This window comes from Chinchilla lanigera, unplaced genomic scaffold (genome assembly GCF_000276665.1).
Source record: "Chinchilla lanigera isolate Chin_1 unplaced genomic scaffold, ChiLan1.0 scaffold00032, whole genome shotgun sequence".
In the NCBI taxonomy this organism is placed as follows: Eukaryota; Metazoa; Chordata; class Mammalia; order Rodentia; family Chinchillidae; genus Chinchilla; species Chinchilla lanigera.
The window spans coordinates 6,873,983-6,894,133 of NW_004955433.1; the positions used below are offsets into that span (position 1 = coordinate 6,873,983).

General features: G+C 39.1%; 1 protein-coding gene across 13 annotated transcripts in view; it reads right to left on the reverse strand.

The window, feature by feature from the left end:
• The window catches only part of Sec31a (SEC31 homolog A, COPII coat complex component), a 60,528-nt gene extending 43,251 nt beyond the window's left edge, over positions 1–17,277 (reverse strand). For 9 of the 13 annotated variants that reach the window (XM_013516170.1, XM_013516168.1, XM_013516171.1 and 6 more), the window contains exons 1-8: positions 17,137–17,276; positions 11,020–11,102; positions 10,163–10,286; positions 8,714–8,912; positions 6,703–6,798; positions 5,865–6,005; positions 4,403–4,545; positions 720–819 (exon numbers count right to left, since the gene is read on the reverse strand). In XM_013516170.1, coding sequence (XP_013371624.1) covers positions 720–819; positions 4,403–4,545; positions 5,865–6,005; positions 6,703–6,798; positions 8,714–8,912; positions 10,163–10,286; positions 11,020–11,098 — 882 coding nt within the window. In that variant the 5' untranslated portion in view covers positions 11,099–11,102; positions 17,137–17,276. Of the gene's footprint in view, positions 1–719; positions 820–4,402; positions 4,546–5,864; positions 6,006–6,702; positions 6,799–8,713; positions 8,913–10,162; positions 10,287–11,019; positions 11,103–16,980; positions 17,070–17,136 lie in introns of those variants that run through there. The other 4 variants (XM_005388249.2, XM_005388248.2, XM_005388256.2 and 1 more) reach the window with 4 other exon arrangements.
• Between the last annotated feature and the right edge of the window lie 2,874 nt (positions 17,278–20,151).

Here is a 20,151-nt window from a genome sequence, read left to right on the forward strand (position 1 = left end):
GAAGGGAAGGGGAAGGGAGGGGAGGGAAGGAGAAGGGAGGGAAGGGAAGGGAAGGGGAAGGGAGGAGAGAGAAGGGGAAGGGGAAGGGAGGGAAAGGGAGAAGAGAGAAAAGGAAGAATATATTCTTGCTTTCTCAAAAGATTTAAAAACTTTACTGACTTCCAAAAGTCAAAAAGGGTGTGCAGGCACAGTTAAAGCAGGAAAAGACCCAAAGTGTGAACATGCATATAACACATATAATGATTTCCACAGATCACACGTAAAATAAATCAAAGTAAGTAGTACTATCATTATTGTTGCTTTTCTCTTTGGTACTAGAGAATGAACCCAGCGCTTTGTGCATGCTAAGCAGGCACTCCACTATTGAGCTAGCCCAGCTCCTAAACAAGTATTTCTGAAGTTAGGTAATGAACACACTTCTGGAAACAGATACTTATTACTAGCTTTATATGTACTATTTCAATGATTACGTTTTTGGGTTGAAAGAAATGAGCTTAGATAATGTTTCTGGAGAAAAATCTCCACTGGATTAACATTTCATACCCATTTCTTATGCTGTCATGTCTTGAATTATTCAAGTGCACTACAAAATCCGTATGACTCTGGTTTCTCTTCAGATCGCATAAATCTTTCGCCTTTTACAAAATCCGTATGAAAGATTACTCATTTAACTAGAAATAACAATTTCTATAGGACCGAGAAACATTTCCTCCTCATACCTCTCCTGTATTTGGGTTAGAACAAAGAATCTTCGCATCTTTTCCACAGCTCAGTAACAATTCAGGATCTGCCATGCTCCAAGCAATTGCCAAAATCCCTCTGTAAAAAATACAAAGGAAAAAAAATGACAGAGCTGAGTAAGTTTCCAATACCATGAAAAACAGATCTTACATTATTTCTGTCTAGGCTTTGAGGACTCCTACACTAACAGAAGTATAATTGAATGTAATCTTTCTAGAAGTCTATTTAGTGATGTTCTTGATCATTACAAAGACACAGGACGTCCAATACAGTGTACAGTGCACGAGCAAAGAGTGAATACCAGTGGCCAACATGGTTCTACTACGTGATAGTAAAATATAAATCATCTTTGGGTTAGAAAGCACAGATTGAAATTACAGGGGAACAACTCAATGGTAGAGCACTAGCATGCAGAAAGCCCTGGGTTTCATCCTCAGCAGCACAAAACAAACAAACCAAACAAAAAACTGTAGAAATCTACCTCAAATTCTACTATACTATTTTTATAATCAATGAAAAAAAGTTATCTAACTATATCTATAAATTCCATCATTTTAAAGCCGGCTGTTTGGGGCAGGGGATTTAGCTCAGCAGCACAGGGCCTGCCTGGCAAGCGCGAGGTCATGAGTTCAATTCCTGATACCGGGGGGGAAAAAAAAAAAGTTAAAGCTGGACATGGTGGCGCACACTTGTAATCCCAGCACTGAGGAGGCTGAGGCAGGAGGATCGCCATGAGTTCAAGGCCATTCAGGGTTACAAAGTGAGTTCAAAACCAGCCTGAACCACATAGCAAGACCCTGTCTCAAAAACAAATCAAATTCCTCCAACAGCATCAACAATGTACTTCATCATTCTCTCCCTCTTCAAAATCTAGCCATGTTCTACAATTTACAACATGTCTACATATATCAAGAATGTCTTGAACTGTACTGCTGGAAGAAACCTTAAAATAATATAATTCAACTATTTCCTTTATTAGAGAAAGAAAACAGAACTAGAGAGGGAATTGCTCCTGACACCCAGCAGAGCAAGATGTTCTGCTAACTTCTGATCCCTGGACCTGGAGTCAGTGAGGAAGACAACACAACGTGAACAGACTCTGGGATCCCACTGATTGGGCCAGACGTCAGCACGCAGCTGGTTGTATGGTTCCAGGCAAGTTTAACCTCACTGAGCTTCAATTTCTACCTTCAAGATACGACAATAATAGTACCCAAAGGCTTATGATGAGGGTTAACCAAGGTGACTGGGATGGTGCTTCTACACTATATGTGTTACTTCAGTGTCAGTCGTCTGAGGGCACGAAATTTTAAGTCAATGAATTCAACATTAAATATCATGACAAGGGGCTGGGGATTTAGCTCAGCGGCCCAGCACCTGCCTGGCAAGTGCAAGGTCATGAGTTCAATTCCCTGTACCGGAAAAAAAAAATAAAAAATAAATATCACCACGAAACTATTAAAACTTCTCAGACTCATCCTTAAAGGAAAAAAAAAACAAAAAAAAAACAAACTAAAAGTCTGATGGAAGCATAACATCTAAACAGGGTTACATTTTGACGGCTCTTTTCTCTATAAGAAGTTCCAGGATCCAGGCATGAAGATGAAATCTGCTTTACCAAGATGAAAGGTTGCATGTTTCAGTCCTCCACTGTCTTGCACTATGGGCAGCTCTACCTAGGCATTCTCCAAAAGCCTCCTGTGTATACTCCAGCTAAATAATTGTCCGGTAGCCTTTGCCTTTAACAAACGAGCATGAGGCTTTTTATATCTACATGCTGTGTGACAGACAATTTCAGCTAGCCACATATTGTATGTATGAGATTCATAAAGATTTTTCAATCATTCATTTCCATTTATCAACTGAAAGTTTTTTTAGTACGTGAATTATTTTTGGAATGTACAGTGAATAAGATGTTGCACTGGTGGCAATTCATCACGCAACATAATAAAATTAATTTGACATCCCGCCCCAAAAAAAGAAGTCCCAGGGGAGGCCGCACATGGTGATACATGACTGTAATCCCAGCAATTGGGAGGCTGAGGCAAGAGGATCATTGCGAGTTCAAGACCAATCTGGACTAAAAAGTGAGCTCAAGGCCAGCCTGAACTGCATAATGAGACCCTGTCTCAAAAAGACAAAAAAAAAAGTTTCAGGAGAGATCATAAACTTTTTTTTTTCCTTAACATCATAAATGTGTAAGACTCTTTTAAGACTTCCTCAAGTACGAACTCACTACAGGGGAAGAGAGGGCTTTAAAAATTTAATTTACGTATCACTAAATAGGAAAGAAAGAAAAAAGCCTAGAAGCACTTAAAATATATCATCCTGTTAAAAGAAATTTGTTTTTTGTTTAGAAACACTGAACAAGTTTGCATAAATTCTCTGGGTACCTGAATATCAATACAGGAAATTTGTCAAATTACTAATTAAATTAACAATATTAAAACAAACGTGAGAAAATCTCTGCACCTTCTTAGAGCATCAACACATTTATTAAAATTGAAATAATAAACCAAGTAATTTCTCAAAATGTTTGCTTTCAAAGTAAAAACTTAGAAACCACGCATGGTAGTGCACGCCTATAATTCCAGCACTCAGGAGACTGAGCCATGAGGACTGCCGAGAGTTTAAGGACAGCCTAAACTACATAGTGAGATGTCTCAAAAACCAAATAGGGCTGAGTATGTGGCTCAGTGGTAGAGCACTTGTCTAGCATGCACAAGGCCTTGGGTTCAATCCCCAGCACCACAAAAAACAAAACACCCAAACAAAGTAAAAAAAATAAAATAAAATAAAACTTAGAAATACACTTTAAAATTATTACTTGACATATTTTATGACTTTTACTGCTCTATTGAAAGGAACAGTTAATGTTACGCATATGGTCAATCTTACATGTCTATATTTGTTTATCTGAGTATCCAAATTGAAGATATCTCCAATGTATCTTCAGTATATCCGAATTGAAGATATAATATGTAATAAAACAGCCATTGTTAATTTCCTATCACCTTGTCTGAGATTTTGTATTGCTTGTATTGTTTCTGTTATTTTCTAAATGTATGTGTTTGTTAAGATGTTTTCATTCTTTTATCTCTCAAATAAAAAAAAGAAAATCTCTTCATAAGTACAACGACACTAGTAATGATCAAATTGTATAATAAACTTTAAGAGCTGTCCCAAAGTATTGTGATTTGTAAGAATTTTGACTCATTAATAATTGTTTGAAATACCTGATAAAAAACTCTTTAACTAAGGATTCATACTGATAATGGCATGCTCTGGCTCCATTTTGGTAAAGGAAATCCCTGGGCTACAGTGAGTTCAAGGTCAGTCTGCACTACACAGTGAGACAATGTCTCAAAAATAAATAATAACAATAAACAAACAAACCAATCACTGGTACTGCCACTCACAACAAAGAGACATAGTAAACCCCCTTGTTAAAAGGAAAAAAAATTATCTAGCAAGAAGCAGTGGGGCATGCCTCAAGCCTCAGCCAGTCAGTAGGCTGAGGCAGGAGGATCACAAGTTTGAGGCCAGCAAAGGCAACATATAAAGATAGTTTCAAAAATAAATAAAAATTGGATAATTCAGAGTGGTAAACAAGTATGTTTTAGAACATAAACAAATCAAGTCTTGGACAGTAACATGATACCTGGCATGGTTTTCCAGGACACGGAGAGGAGAGGTAGCAAACCGAAGATCCCACATCTGGATCACTGGCAACCTGTCATCCTCAGAGGCCAGGACCATCTGAGTGGCAACATCAGGATGCCAGGCCAACCCAGAGCAATGCATCTGCAGACAGTGAAGGTTCAGATTTTAGCAATCACATGACTTTATAAACACCCAAAATGAAATTTGAGGATTAAGCCTTATTAGACAAATAGTAAAAAATATCAGCCTAGGCTTAGCTTTTCTTTAAACCGAAACTTAAAACTATCAAATTTTATTAAAAGTATTGAACAGTAGTCTTAAAAACCTCCTTCCTATACATTTCTTCTATCAGAAAACTCAAGGAGCTGGCCATGATGGCACACGCCTATATTCCCAGCACTCATGAGGCTGAGGCAGGAGGATGTCCATGAGTTTGAGACCAGCCTGGGCTACGTAAGCAAGTTCAAGGCCAGCCTACACTACACAGTGAGACCTACGCACAAAAAAAAAAAAAAAAAAAAAAAGGAACTCAAGAAAACATTTCTGAAGCAACTATGATCTACATTTTCATATGGAATAAGTATTATTATGGAGAATTCTCAAAAAGTTCAAATCCTGCAAAACATTTCAGAAGATGAATAAATGCATATTATACGATCATTCCATTGAAACTTGTGTTTTAAAACTCCTCATCCATTGAAATACAATACTCTGAAGTAATATTCTTCTAAACAATTTGCTACTGTTGTTTTAAAATTATATAGTATATGTATTCTAACTTTGGCAAACTTGCTTTAGAAAATGTCAAAGTAGCCAATATAAGTAAAAACAAAATAATTCTCTAAATTTTATCTAAATTACTTAACAATATCTAATGACAAAGAGTTTATAAAGTTGAGAACTTCACGTGCTCTGTAGCTGTGTCTACTGAGCACATGGAAAGATGTGGCTCCTCTTGGCAGAGCCTAATCAGAAAAAGCTGAAAGTTTAGAAACTGCATTCATACGCGTACAATTTCTAACAGGAAAAATTTATACATTTCTAAGAAAAGCTAAGTATGAATTAAAAAGTTAGCCGGACACGGTGGTGCATGCCTGTAATCCCAACTCTCTGGAGGCTGAGACAGGAGGATCATTGCAAGTTCAAGACCAGCCTGGGTTACAAAGTGTGCTCAAGGCCAGCCTGAACTGCATAACGAGACCCTGTCAAAAAGACAGAAAAAAAAAAAAATAATAATAAGCACTTGGATTAGGTAGTCCCTCTCTGAATCATTAGTAACATCCAATAAGGTTTAATGAGAACTTTATTATTTTCCTTAGCAAACTGAAAAGCCATTCATTCCAATGATTGATGAAGACAGGATTTGACTTTACAAAAAACTTATTTGCAATTCTGATCGATAATACAGGAAACACCTACAGCAGAGATATGAATTCATCTCAAATCAGTCACATACTTACCCTGTTACTATGATCGCTGACTTTGATGATGGGCTCATTTTTCCGAAGATCCCACACAGTGGCCCGGCCACTGGGACTGGCCGATGCTAAAATATGCTGAACTTGTCTGTTCCATGCAATGCAGCTGGTATCTTCTGGGGGCTACAAAGAATAAACTACTAAACCCATTTTCTACCATAATCACATTTAGTTATAAAACCGAATACTTCATTTTTAAAAATGAATTATTTAAAAGCCTGATCCACCCATGCACGATTTTCCTTTACACTCCATTCTAAAACGCACATGGTGTACTTTAAAGCACATGTACAAGGCACTTCGATATTTTATTTTTTTAAAGAGAAACTCAGGAAAGGAAAGACTGTTCTTACCTAACTAACTGGAAATACATTTAAAATACTGTCAGAATACTTTACCACACAAGAGAAAAAATAATACTATATGTAAAAGAATTACTAACAATTTTTGTCTATTTTCTTTACTACCCTACACCCAGTACAATGAACTGTGTCTATCAGGCAGTAAGCACTGAATAAATAATTACTGTAGAAAGCCTCACTATCGGGGCTGGGGATTTAGCTCAGCGGCAAAGCGCCTGCCTGGCAAGTGCAAGGTCGTGAGTTCGGTTCCCGGTACCGGAGAAAACCAAAAAAAATCAAAATAAATAAATAAAGCCTCACTATCAATTTGAAGAAACATTTACTAACACTTCACTATCTTAAGGAAAATCAGTGACATGTAAACAGTGATTTGTATTAAAAAACTTAAAACTGAAATAAATAAGTATAAGAACTACTCTTGGTTGCTTTGATTACACTGACCAAAATCAACATAATACCTGTGTTTTGGCTCCTGGTGTCATTGGAGTTGCAAAATTGTTTAGATCCCAAATGTAGATTTCAGATTCATTAGCACCAGAGGCTACTAGATTAGTCTGCAATACAAAATAATTAATAACTAAATAGTATGTATGCATAATTAAGGAAACAGAATTCAGAGCAAGAAAGATGTTGGCTTGGGGAAAATCTATTTAAATAAAAAAGCAAAACGTATGAAATCTTTATTCATAATTCTTCAAATTCATTTTTTTAAAGAGAAACAGTATAAAACTATTTAACAATAAATCTACTCAAAAGAAGTGTTAATGCCAGCTATTACCAAAAAAAAGAACAATTATGTGAATCAAATTCTTAATCACTCTTGTAACCACATAGAGATTATGTTTGTATATTTGCCTTTCTGCAGGGAAATGATTGTGCAAGACAAAAGAAAAATCAGCAATCATAAAATCCCCAAACTATGGCACTGTTCTCATGGTACCTGAAAGCCAGGCTCCAGAGCTACATGAGAATAGGAAAAGTAATATATCTTGTGTTAAATCTTCACGTATTTTTAGTTTGTGTGTATCCAATCTTGTTCCAGATGACAACATTTCTATGCTATTTCTACTACATAGCTAGCTTTAGGGTCTAACCCTAAAACTGTGATATAAAGCATAAGAAGACAAAGAGCTTCATATACTGATCTGCATCCACTGTTATTCACTCTCATGACTCCTTATCTAATCAAATGGCACATTAACTATAGAAACAGAAAAATTCTATGGTAAATAGCTACCCACCAGATACTTTTACCAAAAATGAGCAGGTATTTAATTCAAGTACGGACTTGGCGAGCTACTGTAGACAACACAAACTGCAGAAATGAAGTTTTGGTATTTCTACACCCTAGGTGTTTTTAATACATGAACATCTATTCATCCAGGTGTAATGGCACATGCCGGTAATCCCAACTACTTAGGAGACTTGCAAATTGAAAGCAAACCTGGGCAACTTGGCAAGAGTGTCTCAAAATGAAAAAATTTTTAAAAAAGGGCTCGGGATGTAGTACTGCATTCCCTGTGTTAAATCACCAGTATGGGGGGAAAGTCTATTTAACATTTTTCTTTATATTTATTTTTTGGTTGTTTATAATTTAGTATCCCATGAACTCAACATCTGTATTAACCTATACACTTACATAATTAATATTCAATAACTGTATAAGGCAACAGATACCTCTCTTTTTTTGAAGTACTGGGGTTTGAGCCTAGAGGCATTCCACCACTAAGCTATATTCCACATCCCTTTTAAAAATATTTTAAATTTGAAACAGAGTCTTGCTAAATTGCCTAGGCTTGACTCAAACTTGTTATCCATCTGCCTCAGCCTCCGTAAGTGCTAGGATTACAGTTGTACCTCCATTAATGACCTATTTGATAAATTTGCATTATTTGTTTAATTCCTAATTATTCAGAGAGTAGTCATCTAACATAAATACAAAATTTCAGGCCAGATGTGGTGGTGCATGCCTTTAATCCCAGCATTCAGGAGGCTGAGGCAGGTGGATCACTGTGAGTTCAAGGCCAGCCTGGGCTACACAGTGAGCTCAAGGGCAACCTTAACTACATAGCGAGGCCCTGTCTCAATTAATTAATCAATTAATTCCCAGTTAATAAGTTGTGACACTATACTACCAGCCTAATGCTGACTTAGCACAAACTTTTAAAAGGCAAGGCTTCCAATCTCAGGAGCTCCTATTTAAAAATGTTCAACTGGATATTATGACAGACCCTTCTGGACTGCTAGAAATAAACCCATAGCCTGGTCCCCTCCATAAGTTAGTATCATTCACTCTCATATAAACCCTAAACCCACTAGTCTTAAATACACTCAGTCATCAAACTACAAGCATGTACATTTTAGCTTTCAACTCCAAGACTGAGGCATTAGATTCATAAACTTATTTCAAATGAGCAGCATGTATTTTAACAACCGTGACTGAGTATCAAATGAATGTCAAAGCCAAACCTGGAACATGTTCACATCCAAGGCTCTCACTGGACCAGTATGCTTGTCATTCTGGGCAATTACAACTTCCTTGTCTCCAGCTATAATTTTAGAAGGATCATAAAGAATAATGTTTCCATTTTCACCACCTGCAATCAGAACTCCAGAGACATCTCCTTTGGAATCCACCTTATGAGGCCCCCAAATCAATTTGTGGTACCTTTAGGAAAAAATGAAGTCAAATAAATGTAAGAAAGAATTTAAAATTGTACATTTAATTTTTTTATATCTTTGAAAGTATTATGAAAACATGGTTTCTCATCCACTCCTGCTTGTGACTTAGGTAAAATGACATTTCATTTGTTACTTATACTCATATCTACATGAGTTTATAATCTCCAAAAGTAAAACTTTCTGTGGAGTAAAACAGCATAGCAAAGTTTACTTGAGTTTGAGCTATATATCAAAATACATGGCTTCGAAAACAGTTTGACCATTCAGATAATATGAGACCCAGTGTAAGCTATTTAATCTTCCTAAAATGTCTTAGGTTCTTCTGTAAAACAGAGCCAATCAACCACTTTCTTTGAAAAATAATACCTTCTAGTTGACTACTCAAGTGGTCACTAGCAGGAGGTCTATTAAACACTGAAGGTGTTAAGGGAGTTATCTGAAATTTTCCAAGAAAAATAATGTAATGTGAGAGTAAAAAGGTGACATGAAGATTATGTCTACTATCCCTGGTGGAGAATAAAAGCTCACGGAGATAAAACAGGAACATGACGTGGAGGCACAGATGAGAGATGGTAGTGAGAGAAAGGCAAGTGAGGCTCCTCTGACCTGCAGTGTAAGGGCACTGCAGAGGACAGGGGGCCAAGAAACCCTATGACTGCAGCTGCACGCTGCTAGCTAAAGACAACAATCTCTTCAAATTCTGCTACAACACAGAGGCAAGGAAGTTTCTCTTGTTACTCAAATGAAAGCATCTTTTCTCTACATCAGGACTTGAAAGTGTGATCCAAACAGTGTATCAATAATCATGTCAACAAAATTCTCTGTGAAATATATTTCTAAATATAGGTAAAAACAAAGAAGAAAATAAAAACCTGCCATTCAGAGACGACCACTATTAATATGGTGATTAATATAACCACTGTTTTTTCTAGTCACAAATGCTTTTTACAAATAAGATAATGAAGATAGAAAACAGTAACTCCACTAATATTATGAGAAAAAAATTAGAAACTACAATATTACAAACCTCTCTTGCACATTACACGAGTCAGCAATAAAATAATCAAGAGAACATCTAAACACTTTTACTTCCACAAATATGCAGTTACACTTTTCACAAAACATCTGTCACTGATGATATTCACTGCAGTTTCTAATAACAATATAACTGCAGACAATGTGGGCATCAAACACAACATATAACTATTCACAGGAATTTAAGGCTGCACTTCATACCTTTGAGAAGAAGAGAAAGTAGCACAAGATTTCATATCCAAGGATGGATCAGAAAGGTCTAATTCAAACACCTCAAGGGATGCACTGGTACTAAATGTTGCATCCAACTGCTGAGCAGATGTTCCTAAGGAAAATATATTCATGGTAACTACACATGCAAAAATAAATGACTCAGGGAAATGGCACAAATGGAAATTCAAAGCATGATTTTCAATTATCTTGCTCATGAATGCTGCATTAGTGGTTGAAAGTTCAGCATATCTGCTATTGAGCAGATGCTTAAATTACTACAGCAATGAGATTCTGGCACAAGGCAGGGTATAATGTTTGTAAAGGTAGTATGGATAATTTTTTTTAGCCTGCAGATATTTTAAAAGCTGTCTGTAAAAACAGTTCCACGACTTATGCTATCTACCTATAGTTAGACATGATGAAATTCTTTTTTATATAAAACTGCTTGCATCAGATTTGCTCTTCATTCATTCCAACTATCTTTTATATGTCTTTTACTTCCATAAAAATGATACTGCTCAGTTTCCAATAATGACATAACTAATACTATTAAGCACTGGTTATGCTTGATATTGGAAGACTCAAAATAAACACAACTCCTGCACAGTGGGGAAGAGACTGCACTGTAATACATTATCATGGTCAGTGTTGTGATGGACAGGCTTCTGCGGAAGCACAGAGGAAGCTCATCCAACTCAGGACAGGGGGGATGGAGGTATCTCAAAAGGGACAGAGACTTTCCAGAGATGAAGCTGGAACTGAATCTTAAAATACACATATGGATTAGCTGCACGTGGTTGAGAAGAATTAGGTTACTCACACCATCTCTTCTCTTTTGAACTAACCTGTGGCCAGGTAAATAGGGTGGTTCTGGGCAGGACTCCATGCCTGCATGGCAGTACGATCCACTTCCTTTAACTTCATCCTGCTAAACAGGGTATTTTACACATTAATATACTACACATACAACAGCACAGGGAAACATTTTACAAAGCAACAGTGTAATGCCCACGCAATTAATTCAAACTGGTTTAGGTATCATTTGTTGGAAATGGTCAAAAGTGTAAGACAAACTTTTGAAACTATTTTGAGACAAATCTTGAGGTATTCTAATTTTCCACAGATTATATATGTTCAATACCCTTTACATGAAAGGAACTATCAGTGTCTCAGATTTCAGAGTTGTTCTGATTTTGGAATATCTGCATAGACTTTACTGGGTGACTATTTGTAACCCTGAAATATGAAATCTGAAAATGCTCCCAAATCTAAAACTCTTCTCAGTTATTTAGACTACGGGTGCTCAACCTATAAACCAGTGGATGGCAAACCTTTCAGAGCTTTCAATGATACAAACAACCTGCTGTGGCATGCAAACCATAAGTTCACCACAACTGCCACACAGCTTTAGCTGAAGAATCAGTCAGGAAAAATATTCCATAAAAATAATACAGGGTGGTATCTGAAGAATTAATTTTCCAACACATGTACTTCTCAAAAAAGGATGAGTGACAGTGCACCAAGCCAAAGAATGACAAGAAGCATCTTCCTGGAGTAGGATTACTCAATAAGAGTAGTCTTAAAAATTACTTTTTTTTTTTTTTTGGTGTTTTATTTCACCTATGCAGTTTGATGGCCTTGAGCTCACGTAGCCCAGCCTGGCCTCAAACTCACAGCAGTCCTCCTGCCTCAGCCTCCTGAGTGCTAGGATTACAGGCACACACCACTATAGCCAGCCTAAAAATTAATTTTAAATAAAACAGGTTTCCTAAAAAGAATAGCTAGTTGTGGTGGGACAGGCCCATAACCTCAGTATCTGGAAGACTGAGGCAGGAGTATTGAGAGCTCAAGGCCAGCCTAGGCTACGCAGTAAGAATGTCTCAAAAACAAACAAATAAACAAAAAAATAGTAAGACCATGTAAGATTTTAAAGACGATAAAGTCTGAAAGAAAGACAATTTGTACATGATAGCAAGACTCAAATTCAAGATTTGAACTCAGAAGTTTAGCTCCAAAGTCCAAGTTATTAGTTATTATTTCCAACAAGCTTAAATATTTAATTTTTATCATCAGAAATTAACATTAGAAGCTAGGTGTGGTGGCGTATGCCTGTAATCCCAGCACTTGAAAGGCTGATGCAGGACTGCCTGAGTTCAAGGCCAGCCTAGGCTACATAGTGAGTTCAAAACCAGCCTGAACTACACAGCGAGACCCTGCCTCAAAAAAACAAAAACAAAACCGTTAAAAGAAATAAGTAATGGACCATGCAACTACCATATATAACAAAATTAAAAAGAAAACAAGTGCATTTTTACTTTTATATATATATGTGTGTGTATATGTATACAGACATATTTTTTTAATTTTGTTTTGTTTTGTTTTTGTTTCTCGAAACAAGGCCTCACTATGTAGCCCAGGCGGGCCTCGAACTCAACAGTGATCCTCTTGCCTCAGCCTCCCAAATGCTGGGATTACAAGTGTGCACCACCATGCCCCCCAAGAAATGTGTTTTTATTTTTTTATTTACCCTGTCTTTTTGAGACAGGGTCTTGCTATGCAGTTCAGGCTGATCTTGAGCTGCTTTGTAGCCCAGGCTCTTCTTGAACTCATAATGATTCTCCTACCTCTGCCTCCCGAGTGCTGGGACTACAGGTGTGCACCACCATGACCAGCAAGAAATGCATTTTTAGAATTGTGCTAGATTAGGGGAAAGCAGAGTTAGGAGACTGTACTATATGGTTAAAATCATCTCTAAAGTCAATGCTCAACTTCGTTATGGGCTCTGCCACTTATTAGATATGACACCTTGGTCACATTAATTAACTCCTCTGTGCCCTAGTTTGCACATTTGTAAAATACAGATAAGAATGACTACCTTACGGGATGGTGTGAGATTTAAACGAGGTAATTTATAGACAGGCAAACAATGTGCCTAGCAAGATGTAGGTTATTTTTCTGTTTTGTTTTGTTTGGGACATGGTCTCACTATGTAGTTCAGGCTGCCCTTGAACCCATGTATCCTAGGTTGGTCCCAAACTTGCGGCGATTCTCTTGTTTCAGCCTTCTAAATGCTGGGATTACAGGTGTTCACCACCATGCCTGGCCCAAGTGTTCTGATACGCTAGATATTTTAAAAATTATTGGGCGGGGGGTTTAGCTCAGTGGTGCAGCACCTGCCTAGCAAGCATGAGGTCCTGAATTTGATTTTCGGTACCCGCCCCCCAAAATTATTGCTAGCATGACAACAGCATGCACCTGTAATCCCAGTACGCAGGAGGCTAGCCTAGGCTAAGTCAGTGAGCTCAGCTTCAAAAACTCTTCCTGTTGATGTTTTCATTGATTTGGCTTTGGTTGAGTGAAATGAGCCTAGAACACTGGTAATTCTAAGTTCCAAGCCAGTACAAACTACATGATGGGACCTAGTTCCCCCCAAAAAATAAAATTAGTGCTATCATGAGATTGAGAAAATTTCACTCCTAATATTACTCTGAGGGGAAAACCTCCAATTTTCTAAGATGTGAAAAAAGACCTATTTTCTTTTTATAAATGACTTCCTCCTCTCAGTCAACTGTGTGACTTAATCTTTGATAGTAAATTCAAGTTCTAGCTCATTCATGTTAACTTCCCAGGTGATCCAATCCACCTTGACTTAAATATGCTATTTACTATTCACATTGGTCAGTATCCCACTTCAGACATGTTATATTAAACTGCCATCCTGCATAAGTAGACACTTTATAACATCCTATTATCACACACTGCTTATGTATTTTCCAATTATCTTTTATAAACTACTTTATGTGCCACCTTGTCAATTTTTAATCAGATGAGATGTTACAACTTTTACCCCTCTGGATTCAAAACTGCATGGTATGAAGTTTTATTTGATTTTGAGTGCCTCTATTTTAAGGATACAAATATACTGACAAGAGCCAGGCATGGCAGCCCACACCTGTAATTCCAGCACTCAGAAGCCTGAAGCAGGAGGATAGCAACAAGTGAGAAAACCAGCCTCAAACATGACAAGGCTCTGTCTCAAAAAACAAATCAAAAAACTACACACTGATAAGCTAGAATGACCAGCTCCAGATAAACTCCCAGGTGATATAATTATAAATTTCTTAACTGTGTACATCATCTGTTCATATTTTTAAAACAGAAGTACTGTTTAGGGGGAGAGAAAAGCTTCTAAAATTATTCTGTAATAATTTATAAAAGCAAAAAACAAAATAGCCACATGAAGAAACCTGACTGGAATCACAGTTATCTCTAACAGCAAAGGTTGAAGGGTTACCCAATCCCTGAATCCTTAGTTAATGTGTAACACAGAGCCAAAGACTGCACAGTGATTAAGTGGGAATTCAGAGGTTTCTTAGCCCTATGGGACTCAGTGCTCTGCTGGAAGCAGCACCACTTATTAACTGTACTGAGTACTACAGACAAGGCTTCAATACCTATAGAAAGAAAATACTAATGATAGTAAAAAAGAAAAGCAAGACTGTACGATCATTCTCAAAGTAAGAATGCTATGGATCCCAGCACTCGGGAGGCTGAGGCAGGAGGATCATTGCGAGTTCAAGACCAGCTTGGGCTACAAAGTGAGCTCAAAGCAGCCTGAACTGCATACTCAGACCCTGTCTCAAAAAGACCAAAAAAAAAAAAAAAAGAATGCTATGGAAATACAGCTTCACATAGATACATGTGTATTCCTTCTCTTAGAAATCACTGTTCATTAATTGTAAATGATTTTTTTTGAAAATAGGAAGAGGATTTTAGATGAAACTATATATATATATACACTCCCCAAATGAGACCTGCTTTAGAAAATTTGTGTAAGTTTTTCAACACTATGTGTGATTGGTAACCCTTGAACCTTTGCTGTTAGAGATACTGTGATTCCAGTCAGGTTTCTTAACATGGCTGTTTTGTTTTTGGCTTTTAAAAATTATTACAAAATCATTTTAGAATCATATTATACCCATTTCAACCAAAACTATTTTACTACTTCACAAAAGTCAGTAAAAGTCAAATTTATGCTTCAGACTAAAACTCATTTTTATTTTACTTTCTCTCTGTAAGAATTGCATCCAGTTGGGCATGGTGGGACACGTCTGTAATCCTAGCACAGATTAGAGACAAGAAGGATCACTGTGAGTTCGAGGCCAACCTGGGCTACAAAGCGAGTTTAAGGCCAGGCTGAACTGTATAGCGAAATCCTGTCTCAAAAAGACAAAAAAAGGCCAGGGAGATAGTTCAGTGGCACAGTGCCTATGTGGCAAGCACAAGGTCTTGAGTTGGATTGCTGGTACCAAAACTAAACAAATAAATAAAAAGAACTGCACCCAATTAAGTGGAAACTTTCTTTCCATTCACTTTCACACTATAAATTTTAGGAAGCAATGCTACACTCCAACAACACTACTCTCTGAAATATGTCAATCTTAAAATGCTATAAAGAGGTGACCCACATCTCAGAAAGTAAAAAGAGAAAAGGTAGAGAGGCCTCTGCACCTTTGACTCCCAAACTAGCAATACAATCCCTTACTGGTACTGCCTGTAGTACAAATTCATTTTGCACTCTTGTTAAGGATTTACTTAGAATTACCAATGTTCTAGGCTCATTTCACTCAACCGAAGCCAAATCAATGAAAGTATCAGCAAGAAAAGTTTTTGAAGCTGAGCTCACTGGCACAGACCTGTAATCCCAGTACTCTAGGAGACTGATGCAGGAAGATCACAAATACAAGCCCAGCCTGGACAACTCACTGACTTAGCAAGACGCTGTCTTAACAATCAAAAAATAAAAAAGGGCAGGAGACGCATGCAGCTCAGTACAAAGGGTTGACTCTCCAATGGGGTGGGGGGTTTCACCTATGTAAGAATGACAGCATTTCCAAAAAACAGTATAAAGACCAATTTAGTAATACTTTACATGAGTTGTTAGTTTCGGATTCTACCTCTAATAAAATTATAGAGAAAATCCTATGCATGTACGCGTGTGTATTTTGGGGAAAGTGATTCAGTGCTTTCCCAAAAAGGAATGGAATCCCAAGTAGTTGATAATCACTGCTCTTTACAATTTTTTTCTACTCTTATATGTTAAGTTTCACAAAAGAGCCTGCATATATAAAATTAAGCGGTATTATTCCAAATTCATCTCAAATTTCACCTTGCCCAAACCTTGAATCTAACTTGAATTTAAAACTATAAAAACACTTCCAAGTTACCCAAAGTCCTTAGAGCCTACAAATCTTTCCCAGAACTGTAATTAAGAGATAATGAGAAACAAGGAGCACAGAGCCATTTAAAAATTTTTTTAGCCAACTTTGAAAACTCTTAAGGAAAAAAAGTGCGATACAAAAACGCTTCTAACTGTGGATTAGATGGTTACGATTGCCGACAAAGAAAACCAACTTTAGTTTGATGTAGTTAGAAAGCTAACTTTAGAAGGATTTGTCGCAAAAAATCTCATAGTTCCAATTCTGCAAGACCCACGTGAGATTATTTCTCTACGTTTACAAAAGTGTATAACGCACCCACGTCCATGCAATACTTTGACTTATTTTACAGCTGTGCCACACTAACCTTCTATAACAACGTATTAACTAAACTACACAGTACTTGAGAGCCCTTCGAAGTACAGACTGTGACCGGCGACCATTGTCCCTAACAACTCCGGCTAAGTGACAGCAGCCTTCCGTTCGGATCCGAGGGGCCCGGAAATCTGGCAAGAGTCAAACAAAACTCTCGCAGGGAGCTGAGCGGGCGAGCTAAGCCCGAGCGTCCCCCTCCTCCCGCGGCCGCACCTCTCGGAGCACCGGGCGGAAGGTCAGCTCCCGGTGCCACGACCGGGCCTCAGGCTGGCGGAGCGGCGGAAAGCCAGGCCAGGCTCAGGCCGGGGTCCGATTCCACCTCCGGGCGCGACGCCGGCGGACAGGGCCGGCGATTAGCGGCGGACGCACCTGGCGGGCACCCCCGGCTGCCGATCCTCGGTTCAGCGCAGCGGGACTCTCCCGGACTCACAGCCGCCTCCGCTCCGCCCAGGGCCAACTCCGCGCTCCGCTCCAACGTGGCAGCCGCAGACCCGCCCCGCCGTCGGCACTTCCGGGTGCGCGCCCCGCCCCACCCGCCCACGGACGCACGGCACTTCCGGGAGCGGCGGCGGCGGCGCGAGGGGTGGTTAGCGGCGTTGCGCCGTGCGGTTCTTGGGAGCCGCGCGCAGACCTCGGGAGAAGGCCGAGCCCGGTCGGCGGTGTTTCTGGTCCAAAGAAAGCACGGCCGTGACCCTCGGGAGCAGCGCCACGTAGCCCTAGCCACGTAGCCCTAACTCTGACCGGCGCAGGCCGCCCCCGGGAAACGCCGAGCCCCCAGGGCAACGGCAGCGGGTGGCCGCGCTCTGTAAACTGCGTGTAGGCCCCAGTTCGGCGTCCTGAGAACTTGTGACGTCACGTGATCTTATCACGCTTGATTAGCCAGGCGCTCCTACAGATCCAGGGCATCAGCCAGGATGTACAACTGTGATCCGAAGCCCTCTCTTCCTAACACTTTTCTTTCTTAGCCACTTTAACTGAAAGTACTGTTTCTTGTACACAAAAAAATATGGCTAGTACTCCTGTACTAGAGCAGACTTTCTGTCATACATGCGTGGTTCAACTTAAAAAGCAAGTGTATTTCTATAGATTTGAAAAAGCAACCAGTTCAAGCCGATTACAGTGACTACTTGGTAGCGTGTTCTAAAATGCTTTGCAAGCAAGTCTGGTATTTATGTAAAGTAATATATTTGGGGATCTGGACCTCGGACTAGACAATCATGGCCTTTTCTCTGTCTTCACATATGCAAGTAGCCTTTCACAGGTTTAGCGGTTAAGAGGCTCTAAAATGTAGACGCCTTCCCCAGCCTCCTGAAACAAAAAACAGGTCAACCTGTGCATTTTTCATTTGAGGCTTAATGAATCCAATTTTAATGCTTTTCAGTAGAGAAAAGAGGTTTCTTGTGGCTCTAGGCGCATTACTGTACATTGTAAAAGGTTAATTATCCATTCCAATATTCTGAAAATGACGGTGTGCCTGATGCATAAAATGTTCACATTGTGTAGAATAGAAAAATAAAAAATAAAACGTTCACCATTCTGACTCCTGGCTCCAATATTAGTTTCCATAGGTGCCAGTAAAACTCTGATTTGAAAGTGTGAAACGTCTGACCCAAGAGATGTGAAACTTTTTAACTCTTCCTACTGTCCATTCTAAGTACTGCTGCTTAGGTCATAGGTGGGGCTTTTTCACAAGGGGCTGGATCCAGAGTGTTTGAAGCTGGAACTGATTCTTGGTGCAAGGCTAGGCTAAAGGGCATGAGGATTAAAGGTGTGTCTGCTATGAGCCCTGAATAGCCTGAATAAAAGAGGCACAAAGACAGTTAAGGTCCCTTCTTGTGTAACTTTTTGCCCACCAGAAATTGTTCTCTTCAAAGCCACTCTGCCTTGGAGCCAACTGATTATCAACTGAAACCTCTACAAACTGTGAGTTAAATATTTTTTTTCTTTTTTTTTTTTGGTTTTTCTCTGGTACCGGGAACCGAACTCACGACCTTGCGCTTGGCAGGCAGGCGCTTTGCCGCTGAGCTAAATCCCCAGCCCCTGTGAGTTAAATATTGTAAAGCTTTTCCCCTTAACTCTCAGGTGTCAGGTATCTTAGGTCAGCAATGAGAGAAAATAAAAGATGAGTAAAAAATTTTAAAAGCACAAAAGAAAAACTAATTCATATGTGCCCATAAAATTTTTTAGAACACATGCACGTCTTTTCTGGAACTCCGCAAACTCCCTACTTTTAAGTTTGGTTCAGCTACCAAAATTTTTAGTTATTATCAAAGAAAATGATTTTTATTGGTACATTTTGGTATACAGAATGATCACATTTTATCTTTTGGTCTTTTTTTTTTTTTTAAGATAGGTTGTCTTGGTTACTTTTCTCTCATTGCTGGGACAAAATACCTGACACCCAAAATGAAAGTTTGTGGAGGTTTCAGTCCATACTCAGCTGGCTCCAAGGCAGAGTCGCACATGGCGGGGGCAACAGTTCATGGCAGAAAGGCAAAGGGAGAAGCGGCAGAGAAGAGCACAAGGAAGGAGTGGCAGAGAAGAGCAAGCCTCTTTCCCTCCTTTATATTGTAAGCAGGCTACCCCCACCCTGGGAGAGTGCAGCACACACCATCTCCATGCCCTCCTCCTGCACAGGCTCAGGATGAAAACAAAGCAAGCACCCTGGCTCCCTGCTGAATCACACAGTTAACCTCCTAAACTTCTCAAATTGTCACAATGAATAACACCCCAGAAGGGTGACGGCGTATTTTCACCCCAAGACTGCAGAACTTCTGAGTTACTTAGCCAAACCTCTAGACTCTCCAAGTTGACACAATGTATCAACCGTAACACAGGATTTCACTATGCAGTTCAGGCTGGCCTCAGCCTCCCAAGTGCTGGGATTACCGCCATGCCCCACCACACGGGACCACATTTTATCCTTCTACTTTTAACGTCTTGAAATTCTCTGTGAGTTCTTTTAATGTGAAGGGTTTTGCTAGCATCTCTTCCTGAGGTACACTCATCTTTCATTAACAACTACTTTTCATTTATGCCAACAGGTTTGCCTTCTGAAGTTTCTCTGGCTGTAAATAGACAGCTGCCCCTTGCATGGTAGCAGCACCAATATTCCCAGTCAACAACCCTGATCTGAACCCTAAGTCTTTCGCACAGAAGGGTTTTGCTATCTTGCAATCTGGATGTTAACTTCACAGTATCACTTTCATCTGGGCTTGCAATTTCAAAGTTTAATGTCACTAATTTGTGGCAACTTCTGAGCTATCAAACCAGCCTTTTCCAGCAGCAAAATGTTCATTTTTAGTTTCCTTGTAATTTCCACTTTCTTCCAATGCAGCAATAGCCACCCAATGCTTCAGCCTGATTGCTAGCATTAGGTTTGTT